Genomic DNA, 17,448 nt, shown 5'->3' with positions numbered 1-17,448 from the left:
TCAGCACCCCCACCTTTGTTCCTGTTCTTTTTTCTCTTCTCATATTTAGATGACTAAGAGCTTATGTTAAACCACATAACCCAAAATGGGGAGAGTTAAGAACCTAATAATCAGATATGCAAATTAAAACTGGGAAAGAAAACAAGTGAAAATAGCTTTGCTGTGTTTTTAAATTACGTTCTTACTGTGTGTTCACTAGGAAAAAAAGTGAAGTAATAGAGAAATAAAAGGGAGCTAAAACCATACTGGTAGGGAGGCCTGTTACAGCTGTCCTTGGTTTGTAACTCACTAGCTCACTAGCTTTAATTAGGTTTAAAGGTTTCGTTTCCTGTCTTTAAAGGTTTTCGAATTACTGTCTTGCTTTCTTTTCCCAACATTGGCTACATTCTTTATGTCTTCATGTCAATTGCTTAGTTATGCTGATGGTGTTTTATATAAGGAGAATTAAACCCAAGATAAGGTATCCTAATGCCCTGTATATTGATGATGTACTTTAATATCCCCTTGTCCTGTTCTCCCCACCCTGTTGTTTGACAAAATTTTTCCTTGGAAAACACATCTACCCAACCCAGATAGGAAGCAACAGACCAAAGTATAGATCCTACCAAAACACTTCAACGAACCAATAAATTTTATTGGGGTTACTTACAAGAATATGAGTGAAGGGTTACTTACAGAAGGAGAAATGACTCAAAGACAGCTGCATCACCAAAGCCCACCCCAGTATGGGTGGCAGCTCAGAAAGCTGGGACCTGGAGCACTGCACAGCCTGTAGAAAGCCCACAGCTTGAAGAGTGACCTTTCCATGTGGCTCAGTTGCTCTAACTCTCTTCCAGGCATCCTGGCTGGTTTTTCTTCCAGGCAGCTGGTCTGGTCTCAGAATCTTTGTCCCTTCCCTTGTCTGCAGTATTCTGTCTTCTTCATTTCACAGTTTTCTAAATCATATGTACTTTATTCATTTATTATTTAATATCTGCTCTATCATTCCATACCCCAAACACCCAAATATAATACTGCAATAGCAAAGAACTATTCCGCTTCTAACCAGAGAAAGTCAAGCTCTAGAGTCTAGAAGAAGAGCCCAGAGAAGGCTGTGGCCAGTCTCCTGCTCATTGCAAACTTATAGCAAATTACAAACCTGCCATCTTTCACAGGTTTAGTAATTTACTAGATAGACAAACAAAAGTCACTGCTGCTATTAGGCCCTTGCTTGTTTATTTCAGAGAAAGAATAAAAGCTATCATAAGCCAAGAAAAGAGTGTCTGAGAGTGCTGATCCTGGAAGGAACCACACCAAAGCTTCCAGTTGTGTCTGCAGTGTCCCCAGCAGTGCTGCTTTCTTTTGGTCAAATACATGACTGCAGAGTCTTGCCAGCCTGGGAAACCTGTGGCTGTGTGGCTGACCTTACGCTTAGCATCCTTCCTGGTGGTCAGGCTAATACCTTTAGTTTCCATTTCCTGGATAGTTCATGGATATTAGTTCTCATATGACGTGGTCTGCCACCCCCGCTTTACAGACCACCCTGTTAGAGCCCAAGGGAAACAAAGATATTCAGACTGGGTGGTGGTGGCACACACCTTTAAAACCAGCACTCAAGAGGCAGGGACATGTAGATCTCTTGAGTTGGAGGCCAGCCTGGTCTAGAGTGAGTTCCAGTTATAGCCAGGGCTACACAGAGAAACCCTGTCTGAGAAAAAACAAAACAACCAAAATGAGGTCATGGAAACGACAGACACAAAAGTACCATGAATATACCTAGAATATAACAACCAGGTTGTGGTAGGGATATCTTTAAACAGAAACCTAATCTGTCTTCTAAAACCATTGCAGTTGCAGATCCATGAAGATGACTCATTAATAAATAAACACCTGTTACCACTATGTGTGATGACCTGAATTCAGGTTCAGTTCCTACAATTCATGAGACTTGACTCCTGTAATTTGTCCTCTGACCTTCATGCATATGCTACACACACACATACACACACACACACACACACACACAAACGAACGAATGAATGAATGAAAAACATTACATAATGTATTCAGAGTAATTTATGAGACGTGATAAATTAAAAGATAATTGTGTTTATTCTGTAGTGTAAAAATAGGTGGCTCCTAGTAAACCCATTTCTTCCTTAGGCAGCCTTTAGCATAATTGCTACACCTTAAGGATTCTTTAACTCACCCGCTAGTCACATTGGTTACCAACATCTGTGTTATAAATAGATTTTGCAGTATCTTGTATTAAACTATGGTTATGTAGGATTTAAGGTAGTTGCTCTCCTTTTTGGGTGATGGTTCTACAGGGGGAATCTTATGCAGGATAAGTGCTCTGCCTTATGTAGTCCTCCTTGGTGATAACCTCTGCCTTTTCATTCTTGTGAGCTTGGCCTTATTTATTATGTTAAGTAGAGGTTGTTAGGGGAGGCCTTTGTCTTACTGTCACTTTAGATGCTTTCAAACACTAGCTGTGATCTTTACCACATTTAAAACAAAACAGAAAGTGAAAGTGTTAGGTGACAATAAAGTGTGAAGTACAGAGTGAGGTCAAAGCCTTCTAGGGACTGTCAAGTCCCTTGGGAGTACTGAGGAGTCTGCATGTGTGTGTGGGGGGGTGGGGAGGTAGGGGGGATTGGGAACGGGGGATGGTGCTCGATGAGGCCTTAGCCATCTCATGTGCAGACTGAGATTTTAAAATACCTGCAACATTTAAAATTAGGCCTTGGTTTTTGGGTTTTTTGTTTTGTTTTGTTTAATTTTTTTAACTTCACATGAAGTCTACAGTTTTAAATTAGAGTTATTTTCCTGTGTGTGATATTTGTCTTTGAAATATATCAGGTATTGCTTTAAGTACTTCATAGTGAGTTGATTTTTGTGGAGGTTTCTATTGAGACAGGGTCTTGCTGTGTCATCAAGAATAGTCTGGCTTTGAACTCCTAATTCAGCCTCAGCCTCCCTCGTGCTGATCACAGCTATGCCACTCACCCTGCTTGACTGTACTTTTCATAAAATACTACTGAGTGTTTTGACTGTTGTTCTCTTGTTTCCATTTGTACACAAGGACATTAAGTAATTTGTCTAAAGTCACAGGAAGCGTGTGGCTCATGTGGCCCTGCTACTCAGTTGATGAGACAGGCATTTAAGAACTTTGTGAAGGGGAGGAAATATGTCGTTGCAGTTTTGACATAAGTCCTGTGATATTCCAAGAGAGGTCGTTCCCTTGTGGACTCCCTTCTGTTCTCTGTTTTGTCAGGTTTGCCTTCTCACCGTTGTCAGAGGAAGATGAAGAGGATGAGCAGAAGGAACCGATGCTGAAGGAAAGCTTTGGTGAGCTTTGAGGAAAACTCACTCTTCTGATTTGTGCTCTTAGTATTTTTTTCAAAGAAAATAATTTTAAGCCGGGCGGTGGTGGCACACGCCTTTAATCCCAGCACTTGGGAGGCAGAGACAGGCTGATTTCTGAGTTTGAGGCCAGCCTGGTCTACAGAGCGAGTTCCAGGACAGCCAGGGCTACAACAGAGAAACCCTGTCTCAAAAAACCAAAAAAAAAAAAAAAAAAAAGGAAAGAAAGAAAGAAAAGAATTTTAAAAGGAAAAAATAAACATGAGTTTATCTGTTTGGTAAAGTTAGGATGAAGAGAGAATAACAAGGTTTAAAGGCAAACCATGGTAACCGAGTGATACTTCTATATTAAATGTCCAGGTTTCATGTAGAAGTGAGACACAAATTTAGCTTTGAACTTTTTATTACAGAGGTTAGGGTAGGGCAACAGCTGATGCATAATTCAGTCAGTAAGCTTAAATCTCTGAATATATTTTTGATTTTGTTGCTGGTATGAGGAGAGTTCACCAATCTATGGGGGGTGTTGTTGTGTTTTCTTTCCTTTTGCAGAAGGAATGAAAATGAGAAGTACCAAGCAGGAACCAAATGGGAATAGTAAAGCAAACAAAACAGTAAGTGGGGCCCTTTCCTTCCTTTGCGCTCTTGGCCTGGTCTGTGGCTTGTGGTGGAGCCCAAGATGGCAATGAATAGGCCGTAATGATGATTTTAGTACATACTACAGTTCTGACTTTCTGCATAGGGGAATGAGTGGAATAGGATATGTCTATGCCAGTGTGCAGGTGAGACAACAGCTTCCAAGAGTCGATTCTTGCTACCATGTGAGCTCCAGGGATTGCATCCAGGTCTTCCGGCCTGGCAGCAGCCATCTTGCTGACCTACATTATCCTTTATAACATCCATGCTTACCCACAGCAGTTACTGTAATCCCTAGCAAAATTCTAATTACATTTTCACAATTTTTTTTAAAAGCAACTGCAGTATTTGTAAGAAACCACAAAAGTAAAAGCAAAACACCTAAGTAGTTGAAGTGTTCTTGAGAAAAAGAACAAAGCTGAAGATATCACACTAATTTGGTTTCAAAATGTAGCACAGTGGGACTGAGGAGGCGGCTCTCTGTAAGGCATCTCTGGGTGAGCATAAGGGCCTGAGTACAGACACCCAGATGCCCAGGCGCCATGTGTAACCAAGACTTGGGAGGTAGAGGTGGGAACATCTTTAGTGTTTGCTGGCCAGCCCGTCACTAATCAGTGCACTCCAGACTCAATGAGAAAACTTGTCTCAGAAAATAAGGTGGCTGTAAGATGGCTCAGTGATTAAAGGCTTGTGCTGCCAAGCCGGATGACCTGAGTTTTAACAGAACTAACTCCCTCAGGCTGTTTCACACAACTCTAAATGAATAAATATAATTTTTAAAAAAGGTGAAGAATGATTGAGAAAGACAAATGTTGATATCTGGCCTGAATGCACATATATTATACATGCCTGCCTGTGCATGAACACATAGATCCTTACGTGTACACAGAATGTTCCACAGGGAGCCAGAGCTATAGTTCACAGTACAGTATGTTCAACATGTATGAGTCCCAGGTATAATTTACAGGACAGCTAAAACCAACCTATAGAGAGAGCCATTGTAATCAACTGTGAACCAGTTGATTATAGTAGAGAACCCAAAGGGTAAACTTACACACTTCTGGTCACCTGAATTTTAACAGAGGTACTAAGGACACATAATAGGAAGGGAAAGTTTTTTGTTTTTTGTTTTCCAATCAGTAGTGTTGAAGAAACTGGAATTCTATTCAAAATGAATTAGAGGCTGTAGGAATATAGTTCAGTTGTAGAGTAACAGCCTCATATGAATGAGGTCCTAGGTTCAATCCCCAGTACCATAAATAGGGTGAATTGTCAGGAGTTGCTGATTACAGTTTTGAGGGTTTTTTTTGTTTGTTTGTTTGTTTGGTTTTGTTTTGTTTTGTTTTTTTTTTTGGTTTGGTTTTTAAGTCTTAAAACATTTGTGTGTATGTATGTATATATATTTATTTTTTATTGAGCATCTTCTTCATTTATGTTGCCAATGGTAAAACCTTTCCCAACTTCCCCCCTCCCAACTTCCCCCCTCCCCAAAGATTCCTTACCCCTCCTCCCACCCCCTGCCTCCATGTATATGCCCCTCTACCCGACACACTCCCATCTACCCCCTCCATGTATATGCCCCTCTACCCGACACACTCCCACCTATCCCCCCATTTCCTGTTTTTTGTTTGTTTGTTTATTTTATTTTTTGAGACGGGGTTTGATTAAGGTCTTAAATGTAAGGTCTGAAACTGTAAAACTCAAAGAAGAAAACCAGAGAGACACTGCATCATACTGTTCTGCATAAAGAGTTTTCTAAATTTGGATCAAGCAGTCTAGAGTCGTCATACAGAGTTGCCTCAAACCAAAAAGCTGCTGTATCACAGAGCAGTCAACAGGAGTGCGTAGATACCCACAGAATGAGAGAAAACATGGCTAATATGTATAAGGAACTCAAAATAAGTCAGTAGCAAAAAAACATGCTGATTAAAAAAGGGGCAAAGGCCTTAAATAGAAATCCTTACAGGAAGACACTACAAATGTAATATATTTTTAAAGTGCTCACCAAAGATAATCAAGAAATGCAAAATAAAGCCACAATCAGCTGTCCCCTCTGTGCTCTGCTGAGTATGGGTTAGTGTGGAGAGTTCCTGAAAAACCAAAGTAAAGCTACTTATTCTGTAACCTTGTGATCCTGCTATTGGGCATGCAGGCCTAAGTCTGTATGCTGAAAGGATTCCTGCATTTCCAGGCTAATTGTTGCAGCCTTAATAGAAGACAGTTTGTTAAATAAGTCAAGCCCAGAAAAACAATTGTTATATGTTCACTTATTTGTGAACTGTAATAATGTTGAAGTCACAGGAAAAGAAGACTGAATGGTAGTTAGGATGGAGACTTTAGGCATAATGTTACTGTGCACGGTGTAAAGATCATGCTTGTGTTGTTCAGACTTTGAGTTCTGTGTCCCTGTATCTGGTTGCAGTCCTTGTTCTGAGAGTCTCCTGTCTCAGTGTCGTGTACACATTGCTCTCCAGTTATTCCCTGATTGCTCAGGAAAGAGCTCAGCAGCCAATGACTGAGCAAGGGAGAGAAATGGCTGGGCTTCCTCCCAGCCGGGGGAGAGGACAGAAGGGGGGATGGTCCAGGAGACATCAGGAGAAAACAAATGGAGCAGAGAAAGCTATAGAATGCAAGTACCTCAGGAATCATGGCTGGAAGATAGCCAGATTTGCTTAGAGGAGTCAAATAGATTAATACTGGTCAGTTGTTGTGCCTTACAGCTGTTAAATAAGTAAAACAGTACAGTCCCCATTATTTGGAACTAGCTGGGTTAAGAGAGCACTGTAACATTTATAAATTAACACTAACGTGATACTAGGGAGGTGTTAGTCAAAGGTATTTGAAGAAAAAAGTTTAATAGAATTTTCTGTCAGCCTCATTTGTTATATATGTGTGCTATGTAGGATAAATAACAAAAGGCTGCTAAAAGAATTTGTATGAATTCAGATCTATTCTTGAGACATATTATTTATTGGTATGTTTTAGTAATAGCTGATATTTATATGTTCCCAGCAGGAAGATGATTTGAAATGGGTAGAAGAAAACGTTCCTTCTTCCGTGACTGATGTGTAAGTTTTTGAATTATTACCTTAAGAATCCCATTTCAGTGTTAGTATTACTTTATTATTGTTTATAATGGGTAAACTAAGGAGAAGTGTAGTGAGAATATGAAGTATAAAGGAATGGTTAAAGTATTAGGAGCAACATAAAACAAAAATTATTACTACTCATTTGGATGCTATTTCTGTTTAGAAAGATGTAGCTCTAGGTCCGTCTGTAGGCTAGTTCTTTTTAAATTTCTGAATTCCTTCCTGGAGCTTGAATGTTAATGAGACATTGACCCTGCCACTCTGTAGAGTATGTTTTATTCTTTCTTTATAACTTGAATAATTCTGATTATTTTTTATTGCTTCTATCTTAAAAGAGATACAAATCTTAGCTAAGTTGTGAAAAAGCTTTAAATGTCACTAGTTATCTATTGTCCTTCATGAACAGTTTGTGGCCTTATTTAACACCATGTTTCTCTGCAGAGCACTTCCGGCCTTGCTGGACTCAGACGAGGTTAGTGATCAAATCATGGAGTTTATCTCATTTGATCTGGTAACTAAATTGCCACTCATGATTTCTCCATTGATGAAGAATCTTAACTGCCTACTGACATATGGACTGGTTTGGCTGACAAAGATAGGAATGGGCATTCAAAACTTCCTTTCTGTATGTGTGTGTATGTAGTCCCTTTTCCAGAGTATGTGCTCAGACTTATGAATGTTTTCTTTAAAAGTTGAGTAACAAACCAGGTGTGATGATACATACCTTTAATCCCAGAGGCTGGCAGATCTCTGAGTGGCAGGCCAGCCTTGTCTACAGAATTCTATACTTTGTAGTTGTTTTGTCTTTGCGAAATTCAACTGTGTCCTACTCTAATCTTAGCAACGCTAGGAATAGGGTTGAGGGAAGACTATAGTAGATCAGAACAAAGTTATTATAAGTTACCTTTTACTAAATTCAACATTTCTATGCTTCTGTTCTATAAAGTGATATTATAATCAGTATCTCTAATATTTATGCTGTTTTTAAATCTGTTTTTACCCTTTAAATTTTGTTTTTTAAATTTTATTTTATGTGTGTGGGTTATTTGCCTGCATATGTGTCTGCACCACTTGCATGTCTGGTGCCCTCAGAGTCCTGAAGAAGATATTGGATCCCCTAGAACTGGAGTTACAGGTGGTTATTAGTCAGCACATGGGTGCTGGGAATTGAATCAGTTCTTCCGAAAGAGCTCCTAGTTCTCTTCCTGCTGAACCTTCTGTCCAGCTGAAGTTTTTAGTCTTAACTGCTGCTCCATACAGTCCATTGAGAATTCACATGGTGTCTTATTGTGGCCTAGGCTTATGGGACTAGTGTATACATCTTTTGAATGTTAGGGTGTTCTGATCATTGTTACAAAGTGTTTTAGGGACATTTTACCAGATTCTGACTCATTGTGTTGAACTGGCTACCAAAACAATTTGTTGATTTTTCACTGGCCTGCATGCAGTGTGACAATATAAAATATCAGATTCTTTGGCTGTTCTATCCATTGAAACAGTGAAAACTCTACCTTTCCAATCTGAATTACCCCACCCAGCACTTTGATTTCTGGGTTCCATTCTTAAGATCCTTGGGTCTCTCTTGAGGTCCTCCTCTGCTTCCTGTTTGCCATCAGTGGCCTCCCTTGGCCTCAGCGTGCTAGCTGTGCTGTGATCCATAGGATACCACATATGGCAGACATGGTTATTACAGTGTTTTTGGGCATTGATTTCACCCTTCAACATTTGCCTTTGTGGAAAAAACTGCAAGTAAACATAATGGCTACTATGGTGTCCTTTATGTGGTAAGAGTTAGCATCCTTACAATTTTTGTTTTTCTTTTCAAGATAGGGTTTCTCTGTGTAGCCTTGGCTGTCTTGGAACTCACTTTATAGACCAGGCTGGCCTCAAAGTTAGAGATCCACCTGTCTCTACCCCCCAAGTGCTGGGATTAAAAGTGTACATGGCTATACCCTCAACCTTGCCATTTTATTTTATTTTTTTTAGTGTGCAATCCTTGTGTGTGTGTGTGTGTGTGTGTGTGTGTGTGTGTGTGTGTGTGTGTGTGTGTGTAGAGGCCAGTGGCTCTATTTTGTTGTCTTCCTCTGTGTGTGTCCACCTTAGTTTTTGAAACAATTTCTCTCAATGAATCTGCAGCATGATATTTCTGACTGTCTGGGCAGTGTGTGCCTGAGTTGGTTACTATTGTACCTTTTTGTTTTTGAATTTATCTATGTGTATAAGCATTTTCCTGACCATATATAAGTACATTATGTGTGTGTCTGGTACCTGAGGCCAGAAGGTACAGAGACAGACTCATACACCAGAGTTAAAATAAGATTTCCTCAGATCTTCTATACAACACTGTGCTTGCATGTAACAGTATTGTATTGCACACTTAAAAATTATAAGCATGTTGAATTACCTTCTGAGTTATAGTTGAGTCTGTAACCTCAGATGGGGCCTGTAATGTTTCAGAATTTTCAGTTATACTGTTATATAAACAATTAACATAGAAAGATATTTATGAAAAAAATGTTTGCGCCATTTATATAGAAATTATTTGGAATTTAGACCATTTTAAGTTATGTACTTAGAATGAATCTTTTCCTCCTCAGGAACGAATGATCACACACTTTGAAAGGTCGAAGATGGAATAAGCAGTGGGAAACTGCCGTAGAAGATGGCTTGTGTCAGGGAAGAGACAGCTTACACGTCAGTGTTCTGCACTGCTCCAAGGGATTAAAGGAGGCAATGACATCTTCCTCTGCTCCTTGATCTTTGTGCATGGGAGCTGGGAAGAGGTGTCAGCCAAGAAGAACAGCTTACTGAAAACACGTTCACGGGATGAGAAAAACCTACAAGCTTCTTTACATCACTGACACCCTTTCCCTCTCAAACCCCATCATGGCTGTTTTTGCAAGCTACACGTTGTCCCTGAACTTTCTATTCCATTGTTTAATCTGTCAGACTAGGAAGTTTAAAGTTTATTATGAAAGTACTGTGTCATTTACACCATAGTTTGTCATCTCTAGGAGCAACTGCCTGTCATTTTATTTATTTAGGAAATTGTATTGGTAATGGGAGAAATTATCATTTTATTTTTGAGTTTCCCTGGAAGTCAAGATTACATCTTGCAGAAGTAGTTTGATGGAAATAGGCCCTTTTGAGTTAAGGAGCCATAGATCTATCAGTGACCAAAAGGGAAGGGGGGAAAGAGAGAGAAAGTTACATGTGATTCAAAATCAAGTGCAATTTTGTTTACAAATGGTGTATATTAAAGATTTTTCTATTTCAGATGTGCTTTAAAGAGAAATACTAGCTTAACTCTTCTGACATCTGATATTATGACACATCCCATTGCTGGCAATGTGGTGCACACTCCAAAACTTTTAACTACAGTTTAGTCAGCCTCCAAGGGCATTTTTTTCGGTCAGTCACAGGCAATGCTTGGTTTGCGTCCATGCCATTCTTTGGGATTACACCAGATGCCAAGAGGCACTCTGTTTAAGTGCTGTGATTATTCATCCTGTGAGAGATTATCATGCTTCAGAAGGGGGAGCTCATAGGGAACGGGTCTTGTTGCTTTACAAGCAGTTATTCTTGCACGAAGTGGCATGGAGGCCGTAGACTGCTGCTTTTTTTTTTTTTTTTTTTTTTTTTTTTAAGATTGATGGCTCTAGTATCTGGTGTTGGCTTAGAGACTGCTTATAACATCACCAGGTGATGGGATTCACTTGAAGCACTGTATTTCAGTTTTAATGTTTTTATCCAGTTTTGCCTTCCCTAAATTTTTGTTCTACATGAAAAGTTCATGCCACTTTTTAATATAAAAATTTTAACAAAACTAGTGTCTTTCTCGTTTATTTCAAAATTTCTCTGTATATCCTTCTTTCAGACCCTAGTAGAGACTTTCTTTTGGCTTTTACTATGGATTATCTTATTTTCTGTTGAAACATGTGACCACAATTTAAAGTAACTCACACTACTTGTTCTGGTTTGCTTTCATTGCTGTAAACACCATGACCAAAAGCAACTTGGGAAGGAAAGGATTTATTTCAGGTCCTATCATAATCCATCATTGAGAAAAGCCAAGGCAGACTTGCCTACAGGCTAGTCTGTAGAGAGATTTCTTTTAACTGAATTTCCCTCTTCCCAAGTAACTCTAGCTTGTATCAGGTTGACAAAAAGCTAACCAGCACACCATAGTAAAATATTAATAGCATTTAGGGAACATTTCTCTACAGCTTTTTGCTTTGGTGGTTTTTTTGAAATCTACCTTAGGCAGGACCCTTAAGAAACAATAATAGGAAATGAGGTATATTTTGAAACATTATCAATGGCTGGTGGCATCATGTGTGCTGTTGCAGGTGAAACATAGCAGATGGACTAATTGTTACAGTGAGGCAGGGTAGTGGGTCAGGTGGTTTTTAGAGTCCTTGAATGCCGACTTCAGACTTAGGAAAAAGAAATCACCTAACACACAGGTTATAGCCTTCAGTCTGACACTGTTACTGGGATTGGTTATATAATGTGACTTAAGGACATATCAGGAAGGTAAGTTGGTTGGGTGATGTTGATCTATTCCTTTCTTAGAATTTAATATTGGTCTTGGTCCTTGTATTCTGAACTCAAAGTATTAGACCATTTCCTGACAAAAATGTTGGCATTCTAAAATTTCAAGAAAAGACTTGAAAGACGTGGGTGTTTCTAACCATTTGACAGTATACTTTCATTTGATAAAATAGGGGGACAAGCAGTCCTCCTTATAGATGAAAAAGACTGATCCTGTATAAAAAGTAAAGTTTCCAGGACCAGTTGTCTAGATGGCATAGCATACACACCCTTTTAGAGTTTTGCATTAAACTCAAATGCTTATGTTTATGCCATAACTGTTACATTGTTATAGACCATATGTACTGCTTAAATCAAATGGGTTTTTAAATCTCCAAGTGGAATCAAGTTGCCCACAAGCATTAAGGACCAACTGAGAATAAAGAGCCCTGTTACTTGCTTTCCTAAAATTATTAGAACATAAGGCACAGTATGGGAGAATCAAGTTACTAGGAATATGATCACCAATTCCCTACGATTACTAAATGAACTTTCAGGCGTGTATATAACCTGTGGCTAGAGGCATGGAAGCAAGGACAGCTGTGAATCCCATTCAACACAAAATTGTAAGTTTACTTAAACAAAAGATCCATTTATTTATTTTTGTAACTCAATTTTGTATTTCTCAAGTGTAATGACTACATTGTGTCCAAAGTGCCAAAAGGCTGGGTGTGCTTTGAGTCCTTGTTACTTGAAATGAGATCTCAGGGATCAGTTGCATCAGCCATACCCAGAAGGGTGCTCAACATGCTCAGTTGAGGACCACATTCTGGTCCTATTGAATCAAATGTACATTTTAGTAATGTCTTCAGGTGATCTGTAATTACATTGAGAAGCGATGGCCCAGGAGGCTAGGACAATGGCTCAATAAAGTGTTCACCACACAAGCATGAGGATCTAAGTTGGTTTGGATCCATGTTATCCATGTGACAAAGCCCTTACACTGAGACTAGAGACAGGTGGGTCCCTGGAGCTTACTGACTAGCCTGTGAGCTAGATTGGCTAACTGTAAAATGGGTGGATATGTCTCAAAAACGAGCAAACAAAAACACAGGCCCTTTCTCATAAAGTGGAGACCAACTGAGGAAGACATCTGACCTCTGGCCTGAAACACTGGTCAGTAACAGCGGCTCTCCAGAAGTGTTTACCAAACAAGACGCTTTCATTCATGTATCTGATCTTTGGGCAAGCTGCAGGTACGTTCTGAGGTCGCTTCCCAGCATCCTCCAGTGCATACATAATACAGTCCTGTATGTAATCCCTAAACGATTATGCTGGGGCTAAGAAACATCAGCCTATAATGGTTTTTGTGGGTGGTTTTTTTTTTTGTTTGTTTGTTTTTTGTTTTTTGTTTTTGTTTTTGTTTTTAAGATTTGTTTTATGTATACGAGTATGATATAGCTGACACACCAGAAGATTGGATCCCATTACAGACGGTTATGAGCTGCCATGTGGTTCCTGGGAATTGAACTCAGTATCTCTGGAAGAAAAGTCAGTGTGGTTTTTGTGTTCTCTAAAGTTTGAGTAAAGTTGGAATGAGGTCTGAGGCTGAATTTTTTAAAAGCTACTTATCTAGGCACTAGGAGAGAACCGCTGGTCTACAGCTTTAACAATGTAAACCTAAGGTACAACTAAGAATTAGCAGAAATGTAATGATGATACTGAAGCAATCTATTGACTGGCTAGAATGTGTCAGATTTGCCAGATGTATTACAATTTAATAGGCCTTACTCTGAAAAAGTTTTTGCAGAGTATGAAAGTAAGATCTGCAACAATCCATTTCCTAAAGAAAGAGAAAAGCCACCAAATTACCTAAGTGGCATATCTCCAAACCAAGACTGACACCAAGGCAGAGAGGTTCCTTTTTCCTCCGTGGTTGGGTGGGCTGGTTTTTGAGACAGGAACTCATGTATCCTAGGCTGGTTTCAAACTCACTATGTGACTGAAGGTAACTCTGAACCTCCTGCGTGCTGGGATATCTGGAGTGTGCTACCTCTCCTGGCACCCAACCCAGTGAGCTAACATCCTTGTCTGCGCGAGGTCTTCACTAAGATAACTGCCTAGGACGACCCGAAGATTAAGATCTATTTCTAGCCTCATCACAAACACTAAGGGGACTCTGGACAACTTGTAAGGATAAGGATGGGAACTCGGTGTGGGGGCGGAGCTTCTGCGGCGGAAGGGGCGGGCTTAAGGCAGCAGGAAGTCCGGCGGCGAGGATGGAGGTGTTGCTGAAGGCCCTGTAGCAGGGTCCCTGGTGGGATCCTGGACTTTCCTGTTTTTGGACCACAGGCTCCTCCCAGCAGCAGGAGCGGGACGGTGGCTGCGAAGCTCCCGCAGCCATGCATGACGCTTTCGAGCCGGTGCCGATCCTGGAAAAGCTTCCTCTGCAGATCGACTGCCTAGCTGCCTGGGGTGAGCCGCGGGGCCTCGGGCCAGGGAGGCGGTGGCCCCTCACGCCAAGCTATAGAGAGGCTAGGCGTCTGACCCTGTGGGTGAGCTGCGGACGCGGGCTGTCAGAGGGCGGACGTGACAGGACTGTCCACCCCGGGCGGCTAGCGTGATCGCTAAGGAAGGACAGTCCATTTGTGGACGCTCCGCTCTCTCTTGTGAGCTATGCTGTTGGAAGCTGAGTTCGCTTTATTAATGGTGCTCTGTTGGGGCCCATTTCGATTCCCCAAAAGTCTTGAGAGGAAAGGGCAAAGCTTGCCAGGGGCTTCAACTTGTTAAATGATTGTGGTGTTTTCTAGGTGAAAGACAATGTTAGCACCGTATGCTTCAGAACATTTAGTGTTTACTTAGTTTATTTTTCCTTTCAGTAGATAGCTCACATACTCACTCTAATTAAATGATTGACTACCTTATGTCGTGAGGTGCCCAAATTACCTGATTGAAGTAGAAGAGCATCGTAACAGGCTGCTGTGAAACCTAACCCATACGACCTTGTATACTTTTTCTTGGGATTGACTAATGCAGAAAGCAAGGTCAGCATCCTTCGTGTGTTCTGGAGTTCAAGAATGTAAATCTTGTCTCTCGGGCTACATTGAGTGCTTTTCCATGAATTGTTATTACCAATAATAGGCTACATAAAAATAACTCAGTCTTGTCTATTAATGTCCATGCCCTAAATATCAAGGGCGCATACAAAGGTTAGTTTAAAGTTTAGAATCTTTAGGTAAAGTTTACACTGAGTGAGGAACCACAATGGGCCATGTGGAAGTGTTGATCGGGACCAGTGTGCTGCGCGTCTGTTGCTAGCGCTTTCTAGCCATCCTTGCAGGTTCTCTGTGGACTCCTCAGAGGGATCCGGATCTTTGTTTTACTCCATGCTCTTCCTCTTTGAGCAGCCCCTAGCCTCTGTAACATAGTACCTCGATGTAAACTGATGTAGTCCTTCAGATTAGGGAGAGAATAGAACCCAGATTCCTACAGCTATTTCCTGGAGGAAAGTGCTCTCAATAGAAAACAGTACCTGGAGGAATTCATTTCTCTTTTGTTTCATCAGCTATGTATTGGATACCTACCTGTACCATTCTCTCCACCACAGACAGCAATGTCAGGATGAATGAGAAATAGTATCTGTGTACCCAGAACACTGAGGAACAAAAGCATGAGGACAGGGTATGACACCAGATAAATGATACCAGAAGTATATGCTACCTATTTCAACATGCAGGGCACATATTCAATTCAGTCGAAGACTTACATCCAAGCAAGATGAATACAGCTGCTTGCCATGGGCGTTCCTTAGCTTGTCACAATCATTGACTCTGCTCCTCTAAGAGAGACCTCATTGACACCACACTGTCAGAGTAAAGAGTCCACTTAGCTAAGCTCCTGGAGAACAGCTTTGAAATGATAAATAGCTTTTGCCATGCTTTGACCCTCACCAAACAGAAGAAGTGTCCTGTCTCCTAGGTAACTAAGGTTGCCATTGGAATCCAGGAAGGTTGTTGACTTTCAGGCTTTAGATAATAATTATTGCTGCTTTGGCACTAGCAATTATAGCTACTTCTAGTCATTGCCCCTTTTGTGTATGTTGATCTCTTACCTGGGAAGTTCATCTAGCAATCAGAACATAAAGAACCAGACAAAATTTAAGCTGCAAGACTGGCATAATCCATTTTTCTTCTGGGCAACGGAAATGAGGGCATTGATGGTCTCCCTGAATTCTGGTTATATAATCTAGCTGTCTTTTTAGCACTGGGATGTCTAATAGCATGACCCTAAGAGAGACAATTTTGGGGTTTTGGTTTCTTAACAAAACAAAACCAAAAACCAAAAACAACTGCAGAAATGTTAGGGGAATATGTTTTTGTTTTAATCCCAGGTGTGTGATATGGGGCTGCTTCAGACTGTCCACTGCAACTGCCTGTGATTTGCTTTGTGTGGGGTGTGATTTTTGCCTTTGGTTCTGCAATTTTGTGACCTTTGGAATTCTGGGGGTTTTTCAGAGGATATATAAATACTAGGGCCCAGAGGCAGGGTGGATTTTGTTTGGTGGTTGACTGCTTTCTGTCCAGGTTTGTTAAGTAATAGCTGCAAGCAAAGAAGAAAGAAGAAATTAGGTATCTTGAAGGCAAAGATCAAACTTGCCTCAAGGAACTCAATGCCCCAATCACCAGAATGCCCCTAGTCAGAAGGATGTAGTCTATCAGTAGTGTCTCCTCCTTTCCTTTCAATCCTTTCTCTCTCCTATCTAATATTAGTGGGTTGAAAGGGTGGAAGAAATGGGGTAGAAAAAGGTGGAAGAGAGAAGAACCCACCAAGTAGTAAATGTAACTTTAAACAATAAAGCCAAGGGCATTTCTTATCTGCCAATATCTCTAGCCTAAAATAGCCTTGTCTGGCAGCCTCGGCTGTTTTAAACTCACTGAAGTCCTCCTGCCTTAGTGGTCCCAGTGCTGGGCTTATAAACACAAACTACCATGTTTGGCAAAATAGTACTTTCAGATTGTTTCATTTTTTGACATCTTTCTTCCTCCTCCTCCTCTTCCTCCTCTTCCTCTTCCTCCTTCTCCTCCTCCTTGGCCCTTTCTGCTGCCTCCCCCTCCCACTCTGGGAATTTAACACAGGGTTATATGTCTCATACTAGGAGATGCTCTACTACTGAGCTACAATTCCATCCTCCTCAGACATCCAAGTTAAAGAAATAGGCTTTAAACTAAAGCTAATTACCCTTCTTTGGGCTCTTTTCTAGAGGAATGGCTTCTTGTTGGAACCAAGCAGGGGCATCTTCTTCTCTACAGGATTCGGAAAGATGTCGGTGAGTGTCAAACAGAGCAACAGCTGGCTTGTGATGTGAATGGAAGCCTTAACTAGTTAGCTATCGTGCGGGTGTAAAGGGGTGACTAGGAGGGAGGGCTGTGGGAAGATAGGGAGTAACATGAGACTCTCCTGGGATCTGTCTTAAAAAACGGTTTCCTAGTGTCCTCTGGTAGGCAGAGTAAATACCAGCCTACTTCTTAGTGAGGTGATTCACTTCCTAATAAGAAATGTTTCTGATGGGAATAAGAATCCTGTATAAATGCTATATAGTGGTAGGCAAAAAGAACAGTAGCTGCGATGTTGATGTGGATTGCACTAACTTATGAGGATAGGCTAGGAAGAGCAGATCTGGGTTTGTGCCCAGTTTTACTTAGCCATGTGACTGGTGAGACCTTTCTGATACTAACTAGCGTTGTTGTCATTTGTAAACTTTGACAAAGTTGTTGGAAGCACATAAAGCAATAGTAGACTTGAAAAGCCTTTGAAAATGAAAGTTCTTATTGTGACTTTGTCAGTAATA

The 17,448-nt window shown here is 40.7% G+C and overlaps 2 protein-coding genes across 9 annotated transcripts in view; both read left to right on the top strand.

The window, feature by feature from the left end:
* The window catches only part of Tmem87a (transmembrane protein 87A), a 45,086-nt gene extending 34,193 nt beyond the window's left edge, over nucleotides 1-10,893 (top strand). For 5 of the 7 annotated variants that reach the window (XM_052183333.1, XM_052183332.1, XM_052183330.1 and 2 more), the window contains 5 exons: nucleotides 3,257-3,330; nucleotides 3,895-3,956; nucleotides 6,991-7,046; nucleotides 7,509-7,539; nucleotides 9,665-10,893. In XM_052183333.1, coding sequence (XP_052039293.1) covers nucleotides 3,257-3,330; nucleotides 3,895-3,956; nucleotides 6,991-7,046; nucleotides 7,509-7,539; nucleotides 9,665-9,706 — 265 coding nt within the window. In that variant the 3' untranslated portion in view covers nucleotides 9,707-10,893. The remainder of the gene's footprint in view (nucleotides 1-3,256; nucleotides 3,331-3,894; nucleotides 3,957-6,990; nucleotides 7,047-7,508; nucleotides 7,540-9,664) is intronic. The other 2 variants (XM_052183336.1, XM_052183329.1) reach the window with 1 other exon arrangement.
* A 2,967-nt stretch (nucleotides 10,894-13,860) lies between these two features.
* Nucleotides 13,861-17,448, top strand: part of Vps39 (VPS39 subunit of HOPS complex) — a 37,158-nt gene continuing 33,570 nt past the window's right edge. For both annotated transcript variants that reach the window (XM_052183311.1, XM_052183310.1), the window contains exons 1-2: nucleotides 13,861-14,075; nucleotides 16,861-16,926. In XM_052183311.1, coding sequence (XP_052039271.1) covers nucleotides 14,003-14,075; nucleotides 16,861-16,926 — 139 coding nt within the window. In that variant the 5' untranslated portion in view covers nucleotides 13,861-14,002. The remainder of the gene's footprint in view (nucleotides 14,076-16,860; nucleotides 16,927-17,448) is intronic.

The sequence above is a fragment of the Apodemus sylvaticus genome, chromosome 5, assembly GCF_947179515.1.
Source record: "Apodemus sylvaticus chromosome 5, mApoSyl1.1, whole genome shotgun sequence".
Lineage (NCBI taxonomy): Eukaryota > Metazoa > Chordata > Mammalia > Rodentia > Muridae > Apodemus > Apodemus sylvaticus.
The sequence above is the reverse complement of the archived record's forward strand: the minus strand, read 5'-3'. Positions and strand labels throughout refer to the sequence as shown.